The 15,131-nt window shown below is 40.5% G+C and overlaps 1 protein-coding gene across 1 annotated transcript in view; it reads left to right on the forward strand.

The window, feature by feature from the left end:
• The window catches only part of KCNQ5 (potassium voltage-gated channel subfamily Q member 5), a 463,497-nt gene that overhangs the window by 390,252 nt on the left and 58,114 nt on the right, over positions 1–15,131 (forward strand). The window contains exon 8 of the mRNA XM_087438809.1: positions 6,491–6,585. Within this exon, the coding sequence (XP_087294935.1) occupies positions 6,491–6,585 (95 nt within the window). The remainder of the gene's footprint in view (positions 1–6,490; positions 6,586–15,131) is intronic.

Below are 15,131 nucleotides of genomic sequence, written 5' to 3' on the forward strand. Positions count from 1 at the left end.
ACTGATTAGGGTGAAGGTTGCTGAACGTTGGGGTGACTGTGGCAATTTCTTAAAATAAGACAACGATGAAGTTTGCAGCATTGATTGACTCTTCCTTTCACAGACAACTTCTCTCTAACATATGATGCTGTTTGATAGCATTTTACCCACAGTAGAGGTTCTTTCAAAATTGGAGTCAATCCTCTCAAACCTTGCCACTGCTTTATCAACTAAGCTTATGTGATATTCTAAATCCTTTGTTATCATTTCAATAATCTTCACAGCATCTTCACCAGGAGTAGAGTCCATCTCAAGAAACTGTTTTGTTTGCTCATCCATAAGAAGCAACTCTTCATCCATTAAAATTTTATCATGAGATTGCAGCAATTCAGTCACCTCTTCAGGCTCCACTTCTAATTCTAGTTCTCTTGCTGTTTCCACCACATCTACAGTTACTTCATCCCCCACTGAAGTCTTGAACCCCTCAAAGTCACCCATGAAGGTTGGAATCGACTTCTTCCAAACTCCTGTTCCTGTTGATACTTTGACCTTTTCTTATGAATCTTGAATGTTCTTAATGGCATAGAGAATGGTTAATCCTTTCTAGAAGGTTTTCAATTTGCTTTTCCCAGATCCATCAAAGGAGTCACTATCTATGACAGGTATAGCCTTGTGAAATGTATTTCTTAATAAGACTTCAAAGTTGAAATTACACCTTGATCCATGGACTGCAGAATGGACGTTGTGTTAGCAGTCATGAAAACAACATTAATCTCATTGTACATCTCCACCAGAGCTCTTGAGTGACCAAGTGATTGTCAATGAGCAGTAATATCCTGAAAGGAATCTTTTCTCTGAGCAGTAGGTCTTGATAGTGTGCTTAAAATATCCAATAAACCATGTTGTAAACAGACGTGCTGTCACCCAGGATTTGCTGTTCTCTTTATATAGCACAGGCAGAGTAGATTTAGCATAATCCTTAAGGGCCCTTAAGGGTTTTCAGAATGCTAAATGAGCATTGGCTTCAGCTTAGAATCACCAGCAGCATTAGCCTCTAACAAGAGAGTCAGCCTGTCCTTTGAAGCTTTGAAGCCAGGCATTGACTTCTCCTCTCTAACTAGGAAAGTCCTAGATGGCAGCTTCTTCCAATAGAAGGCTGTTTCATCATCATTGAAAATCTGTTGTCTAGTGTAGCACCTTCATGAAGTATCTTAGCTGGATCTTCTGGGCAACTTGTTGCAGCTTCTACATCATCACTTGCTGCCCCACCTTGCACTCTTATGTTACAGAGATGGCCTCTTTCCTTAAACCTCATGAACCAACCTCTGCTAGCTTCAGACTTTTCTTCTGAAGCTTCCTCACCTCTCTCAGCCTTCATAGAATTGAAGAGAGTTAGGGCCTTGCTCTGGATTAGCCTTTGGCTTAAGGGACTGTTGTGGCTGGTTTGATCTTCTGTCCAGACCACTAAAACTTCCTCCATATCGGCAATAAGGCTGTTTTGCTTTCTTATCATTTGTGTGTTCGCTGGAGTAGCACTTTTAATTTCCTTCAAGAACTTCTCCTTTGCATTCACAATTTGGCTGTTTGGTATAAGAGACCTAGCTTTTGGTCTTTCCCAGCTTTTGATATGCCTTCCTCACTAAGCTTAATCATTTCTAGCTTTTGATTTAAAGTCAGAGACATGCAACTCTTTCTTTCACTTTAACAGTTAGAGAGCATCATAGGGTTATTAATTGGCCTAACTTCAATATTATTGTGCCTCAGGGAATTGGGAGGCCTGAGAGGAGAGAGAAATGGGGTAACGGCTGACAGTGGGGCAGCCATAACACACACATTTGTCGATTAAGTTCGCCGTCTTTTATATGGCCGTGGTTTGTGGCACCCCAAAACAATTACAATAGTAACATCAAATATCACTGATCACAGATCACCATGACAAATATAATGATAGTGAAAAAGTTTGAAATGTTGCAAGAATTACCAAAATGTGACACAGAGACATGAAGGGAGCAAATGTTGTTGGAAAAATGGCACTGATGGGCTTGCTCGACTCAGGATTGACACAGCCTTCAATTTGTAAAAAACACAATATCTGTGAAGCACAGTAAAATGAAGAGCAATAAAATGAGGTATGTCTGTATGGTGGAATAGTATTCAACCTTGAAAAAGAAGGGATTTTGCCATTCATGACAACATGGGTAGATCTTATTATTATGCTAAGTGACTAGCCCTACAGAGAAAGACAAATACTGCATAGTACTCATTATATATAGAAACTAAATTAAAAAGAAAAAGTCAAACTCTTAGAAACAGAAAGTAAAAAGTGGTTGCCAGGGCCTAGAGGGTGGTAGAGGGTGCGGAAATAGGGTAAAAGGGCACAAACGTTCAGCTAAAGATGAACAAGGTCTGATGGTCTGATGTGAAACGTGGTGGCTATAGTTGAGTACGTTGTAATTTTTAGTAATTGAAGTTTGCTAAGAGAATAGAACTTGAATGTTCTCACCAAAAAAAAAAAAAAAAAAAAAAAACCACCAGATAAATATGTGAGATGATGGATGTGTTAATTCCCTAAATGAAGGGAGTCCTTTCACAATGTACACATATATCAAATCACCACGATGTACAATTCAAATATCTTACAATTTTGTAAGTCAATAATACCTCAATAAAGCAGAAACTTTTCAAAAAGAAGCTATTTAGATAGAACTTCTCTTCCAAAACAAGGAGATAAACCAAGAAAGAGGGGACACGGGATCCAGGAAACAAGAGATCCTGTAGGATCTCTTGAGGAAAGAGAAGGGGAATCTCTCGGCTGAGAGTGAAGGGAAACCCCAGGACCATAGCTGCAGCAGCACAGAGCAGGCGGCCGGAGGTCCCAGGAGGAGGATCTTCAAGGAAATGCAAGACAGAACGGACAGATTTCATGATGTATTTGACTAGTGGAATTTTATTCTGTTGTTGAGTTTGGGAATGTATTCCTAATAGGTATATAAAGGCAAATCAAGAAACTAAAATAGGCAATAATAACTCAAGGAAAAACAAAAGAAATATATAAAGGAAAGAAAAAGTAATCAGGGACATCATATTGCTGAACTAGGAATAATAATTACATGGTCAAAATAATGCAAACACTAAATAGTGTTAACTAACCAGACTAAACTAAAAACTTAACTAAACTTAACTAAAAATTGTTGGAAGGATGAGAGAAGCAGAAGGTGTAAGTAGACTATGTCATCTTTCGTGGTAGGAAGTTAATTGATAATGCCTAAAATTGAAAAATCAAGAAATATGAGAACAATCCTTAAAAATAAGGATTCTTAAAAATAGAAGCAACAACTGTAAGGATAGAATTAGAAGCAAGGTCGGGACAGATTGCTGGTTTTCATCTTAAATCTTTTAGTTCTCTGACTTCTTGAAAAAAATCACTTCCATGTTAATTACACCTTTGGATGGTCAGCTGAAGTTAAAATTTCCAGAAAGAGTCAGATGTGCCATAGCTGTAATTCTCCAGACAATACAAACCAAACACACCCTAAAAACTTGACTATGCTGACATCGCAATCATAATTATGGACCAAAGTTTGAATTTGCTTGGCTGCCTGGAGCACCAGTGTCACCTGACAAATGCTAATGTGGCTTTCATCTTGCTTCTTGTGGGCATATTGTTTGGAGTATATATGTGCCATGTAACTTCAGCCCCTCGGGGCATTGTTTTTCTCTTGCCAACCACTATGTGATTTTGGCTTGAAATATTGGAATATCAGCTACTTGATCATATAGTTGTGGCCTTGAGGTTCAGCTATTAGAAGCAATTAGCTGAGGGCGAGCGAGCTCAGGACAGGACAAAATTATTAGACAGAAAAGTAAGAGAGTTACCCTTTCCACTTCCATTTTGACTGTGAGCTAATATCAGCCCTGAGATAGATGCCACCTGCTCCTTCTGTGTCTCCCATTTACAAGACATTTTCAGGAGAAGTGTAATGAAGAGAATAAGAGCTTAGCTGTTGAGATAAATTTGATAGAAAAAGAGCCAGAAGCCAGGTTTCATTGTTAAGCAAATCTTCAGTTTTCTAAGAGTGGCCTCTTTTGGCCCCAATTCTTTGTTACATTGGCAAGTAATGCCTTGGTCTCATGTTTAGTTTTATTATTGTTTGGGGTTTTTTTCACTGATTTCATTTCTAATAGTGCACAGAGCTGCTGTGTGCTTCTAGTTCTACATGAGTCTTGCTTTCAAAGTATCTGAGTTCACATATATATGATGCCTTCTATGAAAATTGCTGAACCAAAGCAGACATCTATGCTGTCACAGCGTTGGAAGTTCTCTGGCCTCGCTATAGAAGAGGCTGCATTAATAAATCCACGCGTTGTCATTGATTACTCTAGATCACTCTGTAAATCGTGTTTGTACGATATTTGCTAAAACTAATGTTTCAAGATGATACAATGATAGTTGCTTTATTCTCTATAAGATGCCAAGATGCTTAGTATAAGTTTTCACCGATTTGCAGGATAAATCAACATGAGCCATGTGAGCAAGTCTTCAGGCAAGGAACCCTGCTTCAATTATTTAAACCTTCTTTAATAATATAAAGACCTCTCAGGTCCTACTACATATTTTTCTAGTTTTTTTATATCACTTCTTGAACATCTTATTGAAGTACCATGTGCATACAGAGTGGAGCACACATCCTGAGGGAGCGGAGCACCCTCGTGTCACCAGCACCCAGATGAAGGAGCAGAACCTGGCCAGGACCTCCTCCACAATCACTGTCCTCAAGGGCAACCACTGTGCTGCCTTCCAAAAATTAGTTTTTCCCTGTTTTTTTGTACTTTGTGGAAATGGAATCACACAGGATATACTCTTTTGTGTCTTGTTTCTCTCATTCAATGTTTTCATGTAAAATGCATCTGTACTGTTGAGCGTGGTTAGAGTGTACTATTGCTGTGTACCTATCCACAACTTACCATTTATTCTACTGTTGGTGGGTGCTTGAGCATTTCCAGCTTCGGTTTATTAAGAATAGTGCTGTTTTGAGCCAGCCCTCATGGCCTAGTGGTTAAAGTTCAGCGCTTTCACTGCTTTGGCGACCCGGGTTCACCTCCCGATCATGGAACCACACCACCCATCTGTCAGTTGTCGTGCTGTGGCGGCGGCTCACATAGAAGAACTAGAAGGACTTACAACTAGGATATAAAACCATGCACTGGGGCTTTGGGGAGAAAAAAAAAAAGTATCCTTAACAAACAAAGAATAGTGCTGTTTTGAGCACTAGTACAAATCATTTGATGAATGTGTAAGCATATCTGTTGAGTATATATGTAGGAGCATGTAGCTATATTATAGGGTATGTATATGTTTGGCTTTATTAGATACTGCCTTACAGTTTCCCAAAGTAGTTGTGTCAATTTTTAACTCTTTTTGTTCAGCACATGGGTTCAATAATATTCTCAGGAAAATAAATATTATTAGATCACTGTTTTTTTCACTGTAGGTTTCAAAATCGTGAATGATGGTTATATATTAGGGATATGACCCATTTAAATGAATTTGCCACATAAAGTAGAATGCTTTGATTTATGAATTATATTAAAATTTTTTGTCTCAGGAGATTGGAGTAGACACTTGATCATTAGAGATGTTTGCAGACTTAATACAAAGGGTGAAATTCACCAAAATCTATACGGGAAGTAAGTTCAGGCGATCTCGCAAGTACACAGTTCAGAGGGAAGCCTTTCCAGCAAAGTGAACAAGCAGCCAGCAGAGGGCAGTGGGGGCTCCAAGACCAGTTCCAGCAACCCGAGATAATGTCTCCACTTTACCAACCCTGCGTAAACCGCTTGCTTTATCTGAACCTTCATTTTCTCATCTGAAAACAGGGGTCTTAATCCACATTCTGATTGTGAGGATTACGTGAAAATACTTTGTATTATACATGTCAGGTATAATTATATGAAGTAGACAGAGCTTGTGTTTTACGTCAAAGAGCTAAAAACATATTCTTAGACCATGACATTGAATCCTTAAATTCTTTCCAATTATATTCCTGGAGAGTACATTTTCCCCAGTCTTGTTTTAGCCCTGCTTTTGTTATCAATATCTTCATTTTTAGATTAGAAGAATTGCGTAGTTCAGCTTCAGGGAATTTCACTAAATCATTAACATACCCTGTGGGCATTAGTTAACTAGTTAGTTTACTGGTTAATTTACTAGGTGCATTATGGATTTTCAGTAGTCCTTTGCCTCTATCTTATCAAATAGTGATTCAAGATGTGCAGTTGGCTCCTGGAACACATGTTCATGCTCAAATAGTTCACCACAGATGATGCCATACCTTTCCCTAACCAATTCAAAAATTGCTTTATGCTATACTTTTTGGTACTTTTGTTCTTTGGTGTGGGTTGCCATGAAAAGCAATTCTGCTGATGTGATGCATTAATTTAATAATCTCCCTTTCATTTCATTCTATCTCCCTCTCTCTTTCACTTTTCTTTTTTATGTCCCTACATGCAGTGTGTTTGGCGTAGTTATGCAGCTGATGAGAAATCTGTCTCCATTGCCACCTGGAAGCCGCATTTGAAGGCCTTGCACACCTGCAGCCCCACCAAGTAGGTATCTGTATGACAGCTGGCGCTGCCGTCAAGTCTCCTCAAGTGTGTAAAACAAACCATACACAAAAGTGTCTATTTTTGGCTTGTCTTATTCCCTGCTGCTCTTTGAAAGAGTCAAACCTGCTCAGCAGCAACTCAGGCACAAAACTAAATGGACCCAGTGTCATTCCTCACCATCCAGAGCCTGGGCTTACAGATTATGGGAGTCTAAACTTTTATAGAGATTTATTTCTACTACTTCATGCCTATTTTCTAATATCTCATTTCATAAAGCCCACCAGAATTCTAAAGGTAAGCACCATGGTTCCTGGAAAACAATGATCGTTTAAACTCCATCCATCACTGACACCAAGTGGGGAGTGCTTTGAGAGCAATATGTCTCAGATAAATTGCCATTAGATGAATCTATTGAAGTCCGTTATGTCCTTCTTCATCTGGATCCCCACATAGGGTGGGCCTTGAGCTTCCCCTTGATCACACTAACACCAGTAGCCCAGCAAGAGAAGAGCTGGAGTCCTAACGGGACCACAGTTCACAGTGAGGCTCTGGGGCCAACCAGGTAAATGTGCAGTTAGCACTCAAAATGTAAAAGTAATCTTACTCTTGTTCACATTTCATTGGCCAAAGCAAATCACCTGGCCGTGCCTAGAATCAAGAGGATGGCGAAGTGCAATCCTAGCATGTTCCTGGAAGGAGAGGAGAGCCAGAAAAAATATGAGCAGTCCTGATGACGACCACAAGGAACTTTAATTTTCAAAAAAAACCCCTTAGTCCTGGAATCATGGGTTCTAGTTCAACTATCAGAGCACATATTAAATTATAATCACCATCTAATTAAAGAAATCCTCAATGAAACAACCAAAGCAAGTAATCAAGGAAAGCCCTCTGTGGGTCACTCAGCTTGGCCACACGGTCAGTTCCTGAGGCTGTTCAGAAGTTATCAAATGGCTTATCTGACTTGGGTTCTAGAGTACTTGCTGTTTCCCTTCATAACCCAACAGAACCTTAATCCAGTGACTTCATGGGAGTCAAGGCACCTAACTACTCTGACTCATCAGAGAAACCTCTTTCTCACTGATATGGAAGAGAAATCATCTGGGGAAACCTTCATGGGTTGTTCCCTGGAATTGTAGTCTTAAAGGAGGTTTGTGATGCAGCAAAACACACACTATTGGGAAGCAGCAGATCCATCATTAACTGAGGGGATCTGTTGCATTTCTCCTTGTCCTGCCCTGGGCCTCAGTTTTCCCATCCACAAGGTTAAGGACAAGAGCTGGCAAGAAACTTCTAAGCTCTCATGGGACGTATTTCCTAGAAGTTGGGGTCAAGGCTTTGTCAGCACCTCTGACAGAGACATACATAGATCCTCGGGATTTTAGAGGGGATGGAGCCTGAGCAAGGATAGAGCATGGATGCAGTCAAGGGGACGTGTGATAACAACCCTCTCTTCACTTAGATCTTAAAATTTAGTTAAATCCCCTTCATTGAGTACTAGTCTCTTTCAAAGTTGTAGTATTAAAAAACAAAAAAGGAATATAACTCTGGTGCCATCTATTCCTTGGGGGTATGAATCAAAAATAGTAATCACATCGAAACTGTATTTCTCGTCTTCATGAAGGTTGCTGGGTAAATGTGTAAGAGAAAAGCCAGTAGGAAAACCAAGTGACAGAAGAGAGTGGTGTGTTCTCATACGTAATTCTTTTGCTTCCCACTTGCTGCGATTTGGGGATTAAAAGTCATTCTGAAGCCTGGAGAAACTCTTTAATAATGAGTCAAATTCTCCTAGAGCATGAACTATTATTTTACTCACGTAATATCTCTCTTTTCCCCTGATATTTTCCCTGTTTTAAGTGAGGGTGGTGGTGCAGGAGAAGTCATGCAAACACCTGCATTCATCCTGTTCCATGGTGGCTATCAACCGTCCCCTTCACTCTCCACCCCTTGCACCCCTCCTTAACCTCTGAGTCTCAGCGTCATTTGCTGTATAACAGGTATTTGTCCAGAATGACACAGCAGTCACTGGAAAAGTTCATGGGAACCTGGATGTCCTAATATCTCTCCCTCCAGTCATACTGCACTGTTCCAGATTGCAGTGGTTCTGAATCTTTGTTATTGTTGTTGTTATTTTTCTCTGTTAAACCATTGAGAACATGATGGTAATTAAGGACTCTTTCCCAAGAAAAATATTCAATGGATAAAATATCAAAACTTTGCCTACAATTTTAATGTATTCACCAATCCCTGAAGCCAGTTCAGAACCTCTGCTTTAGTCAAGTGTGTGGGTTTATAAGGAGAATAATTTACAATGACTTAGAGGGATATTTTTACATTTATAACTCACTGGCTTACTGAATGCAGAGTGACATAGTAAGAAATAGACCGAAACTTCTTCTTGTTTACACAGTGTATTTCCCTATACCATTCAGAGTTTAAGAGCCTCTGAAGGGAAAGATAATTCATTCATTCATGCATTCATTCAACAAGCATTCACTGAGCACATGTTATGTGCAAGACACTGTTCCAGATGCTAGGAATGCAGCAATGGAGCGAGGAAAACCAACAGATTAGAATGTCAGGCCTGAGGGAGTATATGGTCAAGGGGTGCTGGGAAGAGACAATAAAGATAAATGAGTAAAATATACAATAGACTAGATGGTGACAAGTGTTACAGAGAAAATAAACGGGGAAGGAATTTGGAAGCATTAGGGGATGCAACTTTGAATAGGTGGTCAGCGGGAGACTACATTATCCACAGCATTGTCACCACCACCATCATCAGTGTTACTGTTCTCGTTAAAAAACACCAGCCCGCACTTTTGTTTGCCACAGTTTTAGAAACAACCTCCTCTCAGGGAGTTGGATGGAAGGGAATGTGACCACTGTGAGGAGGGGCAGGTGAGGGGCATGCCTCACTCCCCCAAACCTGCAGGGGTGTACCCACCTTCTTACTCTCTCCTTCCTGCACTGATTTGTCTCTTCCATACACTTTAGAGGTCTTGGCAGTTGCTGTTTCAAAATTTTGTTTTAATAACTGAAGGATTTATAGAGGTAACATATGTTTTTTGGTTGTCTTCTCAAAGGGAGTGAAATCTATGCAAAGGGTGAAACACAGGTAAACGTGCTATTTTAGGGAACGAGTCAGATATTTTATGAAGCTGTGGGGAATTGTCAAGCTCCAAGGATGCTACGTGGTACCTTAAGAAGTCAGAATTTAGAGATTATCCAATCCATTGCCTTCAATTTATTCATAAGAAAACCAAGGCCCACAAGATAGTGAGGTGCCTGCCCGGGGACATACAGCTCATTTGCAAAGGGCAGAGACCCCACACCATGTTGCGTAGACCTGAATTTTCTAAAATGGGTTGTTAAGAACACAACCCAACACCAGGCTAGCATAGTTCTGACAGATTTTCTATGTGCCTAATTTACTCCAAGAGAATTCAGACTTTACACGACATGAAAACAAAATCTGCCTCAGCAAGTGATTGAAGTACAAAGCCATGGCCACACATCAATGAATCCAGGTTAAGGAACCCAAAAGTCTGCCTAAAACACAGGGACTGTAGCTGCAGGGTAACCAGCGCCATTCCCGGAGTCTTTGCTAACGCTGGTTAGATCAGAACCACGTTTTCTTAACCATAGATAACTTTGGCGAGTGAAGAGTCTATAGTTTTTGGTTACATGTGGGCAGAATTGGTTTTGCTAAGTAAGTTTTGTGCTATCTCAGGTCTGTGTCACAAAGAATATATGTTAAAAAGTTGGGTACATTTATTATAAAGAATAATGCTTCTATGGATCTTACTTGAAAAGAACTACTTAAGGTGCTTGGTTCCCCAATCTGCAACTTGGCCATTACGAAGTGCGATAAATGTATTCACCAGTTTATCATCATTTCTCTTCTGTCTGCACGCACCTGAAGGAAAGAACAAGGGGAAACATCAAGCAGGTTTGTGATTTCTCTTCTGCTACACGTTTGTTTATAAATCTGATGCCTAACAGATGTTTTAAATGTGTCTCATGAGTAAAACCGATCAACAAATACAAGATGATTAAAAGTGGCCTTTCACAAGATTGCCTGCAAAGGTTGCTGTTTTATTGATGATTTTCCCCTTGGGAGCACTAGTATCTTTCCCTAACTCACTCACTGCTTTTTATAATCTGCAGAGCATGGGACACTCTGGGAGAAAAATAATAATTACGGTCTTAGTTATTCCTTGCTACCATTTTCCCAGACAGAAGTCTTTCCAAGTATTCAAATCCTGGGAAGCAGTATAAGATACACTCTTCTTCATTGGGACCCTTCTTTTAGAGTGAGAAATTTTTTTTTGGCAAAGGGAACACTGTATACAGGAGGTGAGAGCAACCCTTCTCCAGCTCAGGGGGCACTGAGGTGGACTCAGGTGACCTGATTCAATAGATGAGTCCTCCCACCTCTATCCTTTAGGAAGAAGATAACCCTCCCAGAAACCTCACCTAATAATTTATGGTCATTCTTTCATGCCTTAGAGGGGAAATCTTGATCAGATAAATCGCAGAAAGTTATACTTAGAGGGAAAAGGAAGTGAGAAAGAACATTTTAATCTGTGTTAGTTAGGACCCAAGGTCTGAGTTTGGGAGCAAAGCCTTGGAGGACAGAGCCAGGTGATGGTGTGGGAAGGAGCAGAGACAGACCAGCAGGAGACTCCCAGGGGCTGGAAAGGAAGAAGAGACACAGTCTTTCCTGCCGCTGCCACTGTCTCAGTGATGAGGAAACAAAGGCCACCTCCTGCCCAGAGGTGGCCCCTGGGTGAGGGCCAGTGTGGATCTGGGGATTGCTCTTTTCGCTTTGTATTCTCATAATCTATTTATACAGCACTGATATGAGTTCTGAAGTTCATTCGGGGTGATGAGACTCTGGGGCATCCATTTCTGCATTATATTAATTAACACTTACAGAGATTCACAAACCAAAACATAGATGCTTTCACTTATGATGGGTCATAGACGTGGTGGGATGTTCCACATCAAGCACCCCTGGGGGCAGATTAGCCTACGCAGTGGATGGCATTAAAGATCCTTCTTTTATTGGTGGATACAGAGTTATAGCAAATCCCACCATCCTTCTGTTGTGACAACTTTACTTGAAAAAAGCTACACAGAATAAATCATAGCCATTATACGCCTTTTTATTCTCATTGATGGATTTGAAAATCTTTCCTTGTCTTGGGAGCTATTTACTTACAAATTGTCTCAGCGACTTGTCTCCCAGTCCTGAGGGCAGAGACGGTCTTTGGCATGAACTGGAGCCACCTGAGAGTAAGGTCCCCTCTGGGTTCATCCTCCAAAACAGAGCTGTTGACACCCGAAGGTCACGTGGAGGTGCTTGCTTGTGGCTAACCTGGACAGCAGTCCTGGGTGGGGGCACCTCGGGCTGACACAATGATTTTCCACCTGTTAGCGAGGCAGAAAACAAAGGCAGGACTAAAGTGTAACCATCGAACTGCTGTTCCTCAGTCCAAAAATGAACTCCTAGTCAACCGTCAAGATGCAAAAAGACTACTAACCAAATTTTTAAAATTTGATGATGCTCACATATACCTAAAGCATTAAAATTTACTCTGCAGCTTGTGACTGCAAAGATGACTTACGAGTAGGTTTGAATATATCCAGGACTAGTGAGCCAAATTGCTGACTCAGAGAATCACAGGCAGAGATTTCTTGCTTCTCTGTGGTCCTTGGACATTTGGCAAAAAACACCTCGAAGCATGTCCTGTTTTACCGTTTAGCATGTGTGCCCTACTTAACGCTTCATACTTCATGCACTTAGGGCTTCTGTCCCCCAATTCTGTATCACATCACCCCACGTAAAGCTATGACAGAGAGTGTACTCAGTAAATAATTCTGAGCTAGTGTAATAAAACATCCCTGACCTCAAGTAGTTTATGTAGAGAGAGATAAAACACCAACAAAAATGGGAAAGAGGAGGAATGTAAGAAGAGAAAAATGAAAAATTAAGAATATTTCAATAGTCTGAAGGAAATAAACTGAAGTTCCCATTTTAATATTATCTTAGCTTTCACCTTGTTGGGTTCCATAGGCAGTGAAACTTATAATACTGCATAAGACTGCACAAAGACACTGTCAAAACAATAGCAATGTACCATCTTAGGAAATAACAAAATTGCCCTTACTCAAGCAAAATACGCCCACAGGAAAATGCATTTTATAATGAAGAGTCTCCCTTATAAGAAAGCAGATCTGAGTCCAGAACACTATTGACTAATGCTTGACCCAGTTTCAAGTGGACTGATTAACACGGCTCAAGTGCAGAGCCCTTGACTGGGGCCATTGGGTTGTTGGCGGTGATTCAGGTAAGCAGGATAGATAAGCTTCAGCCAACTGTTGTTTTCCAGACACCTCAGAACTGGAATCTCCTACGTCCTTCCTCATGGTTTTGCACTGTGTTAAGAGGTGGGAGTGACTCAAGTGTAGATGAGTTCCATGCAGCAGCACCCCTCTTCTGGTGCCTGGCACCCGCTGCCTCTGTGTGAGAGGGTCGCAGGAGTGACCAGGCCACACACAGAGGCTTCCTCTGTGTGAGGCATCACACTCATTCTGTGCACCCTCAGTTAACCAGTTTCCCTGCTCTGGAATATTCTTGTTAAAGAGAAGATTTTGTCTTTCCACACTGAGGTTAGGGAACATTTAAACAAAATTCATGTACGATGTATTAGACCACAAAGGAAAACATCCAGTGCTGAGATGGTTTTGCATTGTTTGTGACAGATCCAAAATTTTCTTTAAAAGTACAAACCGTCAGTCTCAAGAAGAGCTCATGTGAACAACAGTGAAAATAATGTTTCCCCAACTCTCTTTGAGGCTAGGTCAGGTACAAATTCCTGCTTGTCTCAGTGGAGCCTGCTCTGTTCCTCCTCCACTGAGACCATCAGTACAGCTTCTGTAGCATCATTCACTTGTTCATTTGTTTCCCTCTGTCTTCCCACTGAAACAGTTCTAGTCTCATATGTGGTGGTGAATGTCTTTATTGATTTTATTCTAATTAATCATCCCATTAAGTAATTTTCCAACTCAACTTTTAAACTGAACAGTTTTTCTCTGTGTTGGTATAACTTGTCACTTTCAGAGAACAGAATGTACCTGTAAACCCATCGAGCCAGATGAGGCCAGTGTTCTCACCTTGAAGGTTTATGTCCTCCTGCCTTCCTCCTCTACAAGGAGGTCAGTTAGCCATCAAGTGCTTTGTGAGTCAGTCATCACACTGGTACAAGAGGCTTTTACTTCTTCCTACCTGTGGAGTTTGATTGCTACAAGAATAGATCACACTATTGGAGGTTTGGGGATTATCTATAAATCTCACTGCCTCTGCTTACGCTGTCTCCCTAATCAACAGTTGCTGGCTACATGCCTGCTCCGCAGTTAAGCTACCTTGATCATGGTTTATAAGTCATTAATAGAACCCCGTGAGACTTCTTAGTAGACTATCTAAAGCTGCTCTAACAAATACTCATGAAACTGTTATGAAGATGCATGTCTTAGAAGTTAAAGCATAAATGGTATTCTTCTATTACACCCCCGTCTTGTGCACTGAGTGCTTGGTCAGAGCTGCGCTCACGTGGTTGGCTTTACTAGGTTCTGAGGAGACCCGTGGCTCTTGGGAGAGAACTTTAGAACATTGATAGAAAAGGCCGTGCATGCTTGTATTTCTTCTGCATTTTTTTTTTTGTGTGTGTGTGTGAGGAAGATCAGCCCTGAGCTAACATCCGACGCCAATCCTCCTCTTTTTGCCAAGGAAGATTGGCCCTGGGCTAACATCTGTGCCCATCTTCCTCTACTTTATATGGGACCACAGAATGGCCTGATGAGTGGCGCATCGGTGTGCGCCCGGGATCGGAGCCTGTAAACCCTGGGCCGCTGAAGTGGAGCACACGCACTTAACCGCTATGCCACCAGGCTGCCCCTGCGTTTATTTTCCATTACTTACATTTTCTTTCTTCTGTGTGCAATGAATGATCTGCCTGTGTTAAACTAAACTCGGTAAGACTAGACTTTTTTTTCAGCAGAGTCAACTGGTGTCGTTATTGGCAAAATGTTAGCCTGTTTCAAAAACAATCTTTTCAAAATAGTCTTTTCTTCTATTCACATTTATTGATAGAGGGAAACGCTTTAGTCTTTTAAAAATACATCATAAGACTTAAAATGAGAAACTTTTTTTAAACTAGCAACCTACAATCTTTTCTTCTGTCTTTTTGAACATGTGTTCTATCTGACAATTGGTTACCTATATTAACTATAATTGCAGGTGTTCATACAAATCAAGAACTTATTTTTTTATTTCAAAGCAATTAATGTTATCAACTTCATTGATACCTATATTTATTTTTTAAAGTTCTGAAATATTTTGTTCCTCAATTATTTATACTATGTTGCATTGCTGTTTATTGCAAGGATTGGTATATTCTAAAGTATCTGTATTCTTATTTCATATGAATCAGATGCTAACACGTGGACTACCATCGTTTGCAATGCCTATTTCAAATCTAATT

Source organism: Ceratotherium simum, chromosome 13 (assembly GCF_057802395.1).
Source record: "Ceratotherium simum simum isolate JZ-2026a chromosome 13, ASM5780239v1, whole genome shotgun sequence".
NCBI classification, from domain to species: Eukaryota; Metazoa; Chordata; class Mammalia; order Perissodactyla; family Rhinocerotidae; genus Ceratotherium; species Ceratotherium simum.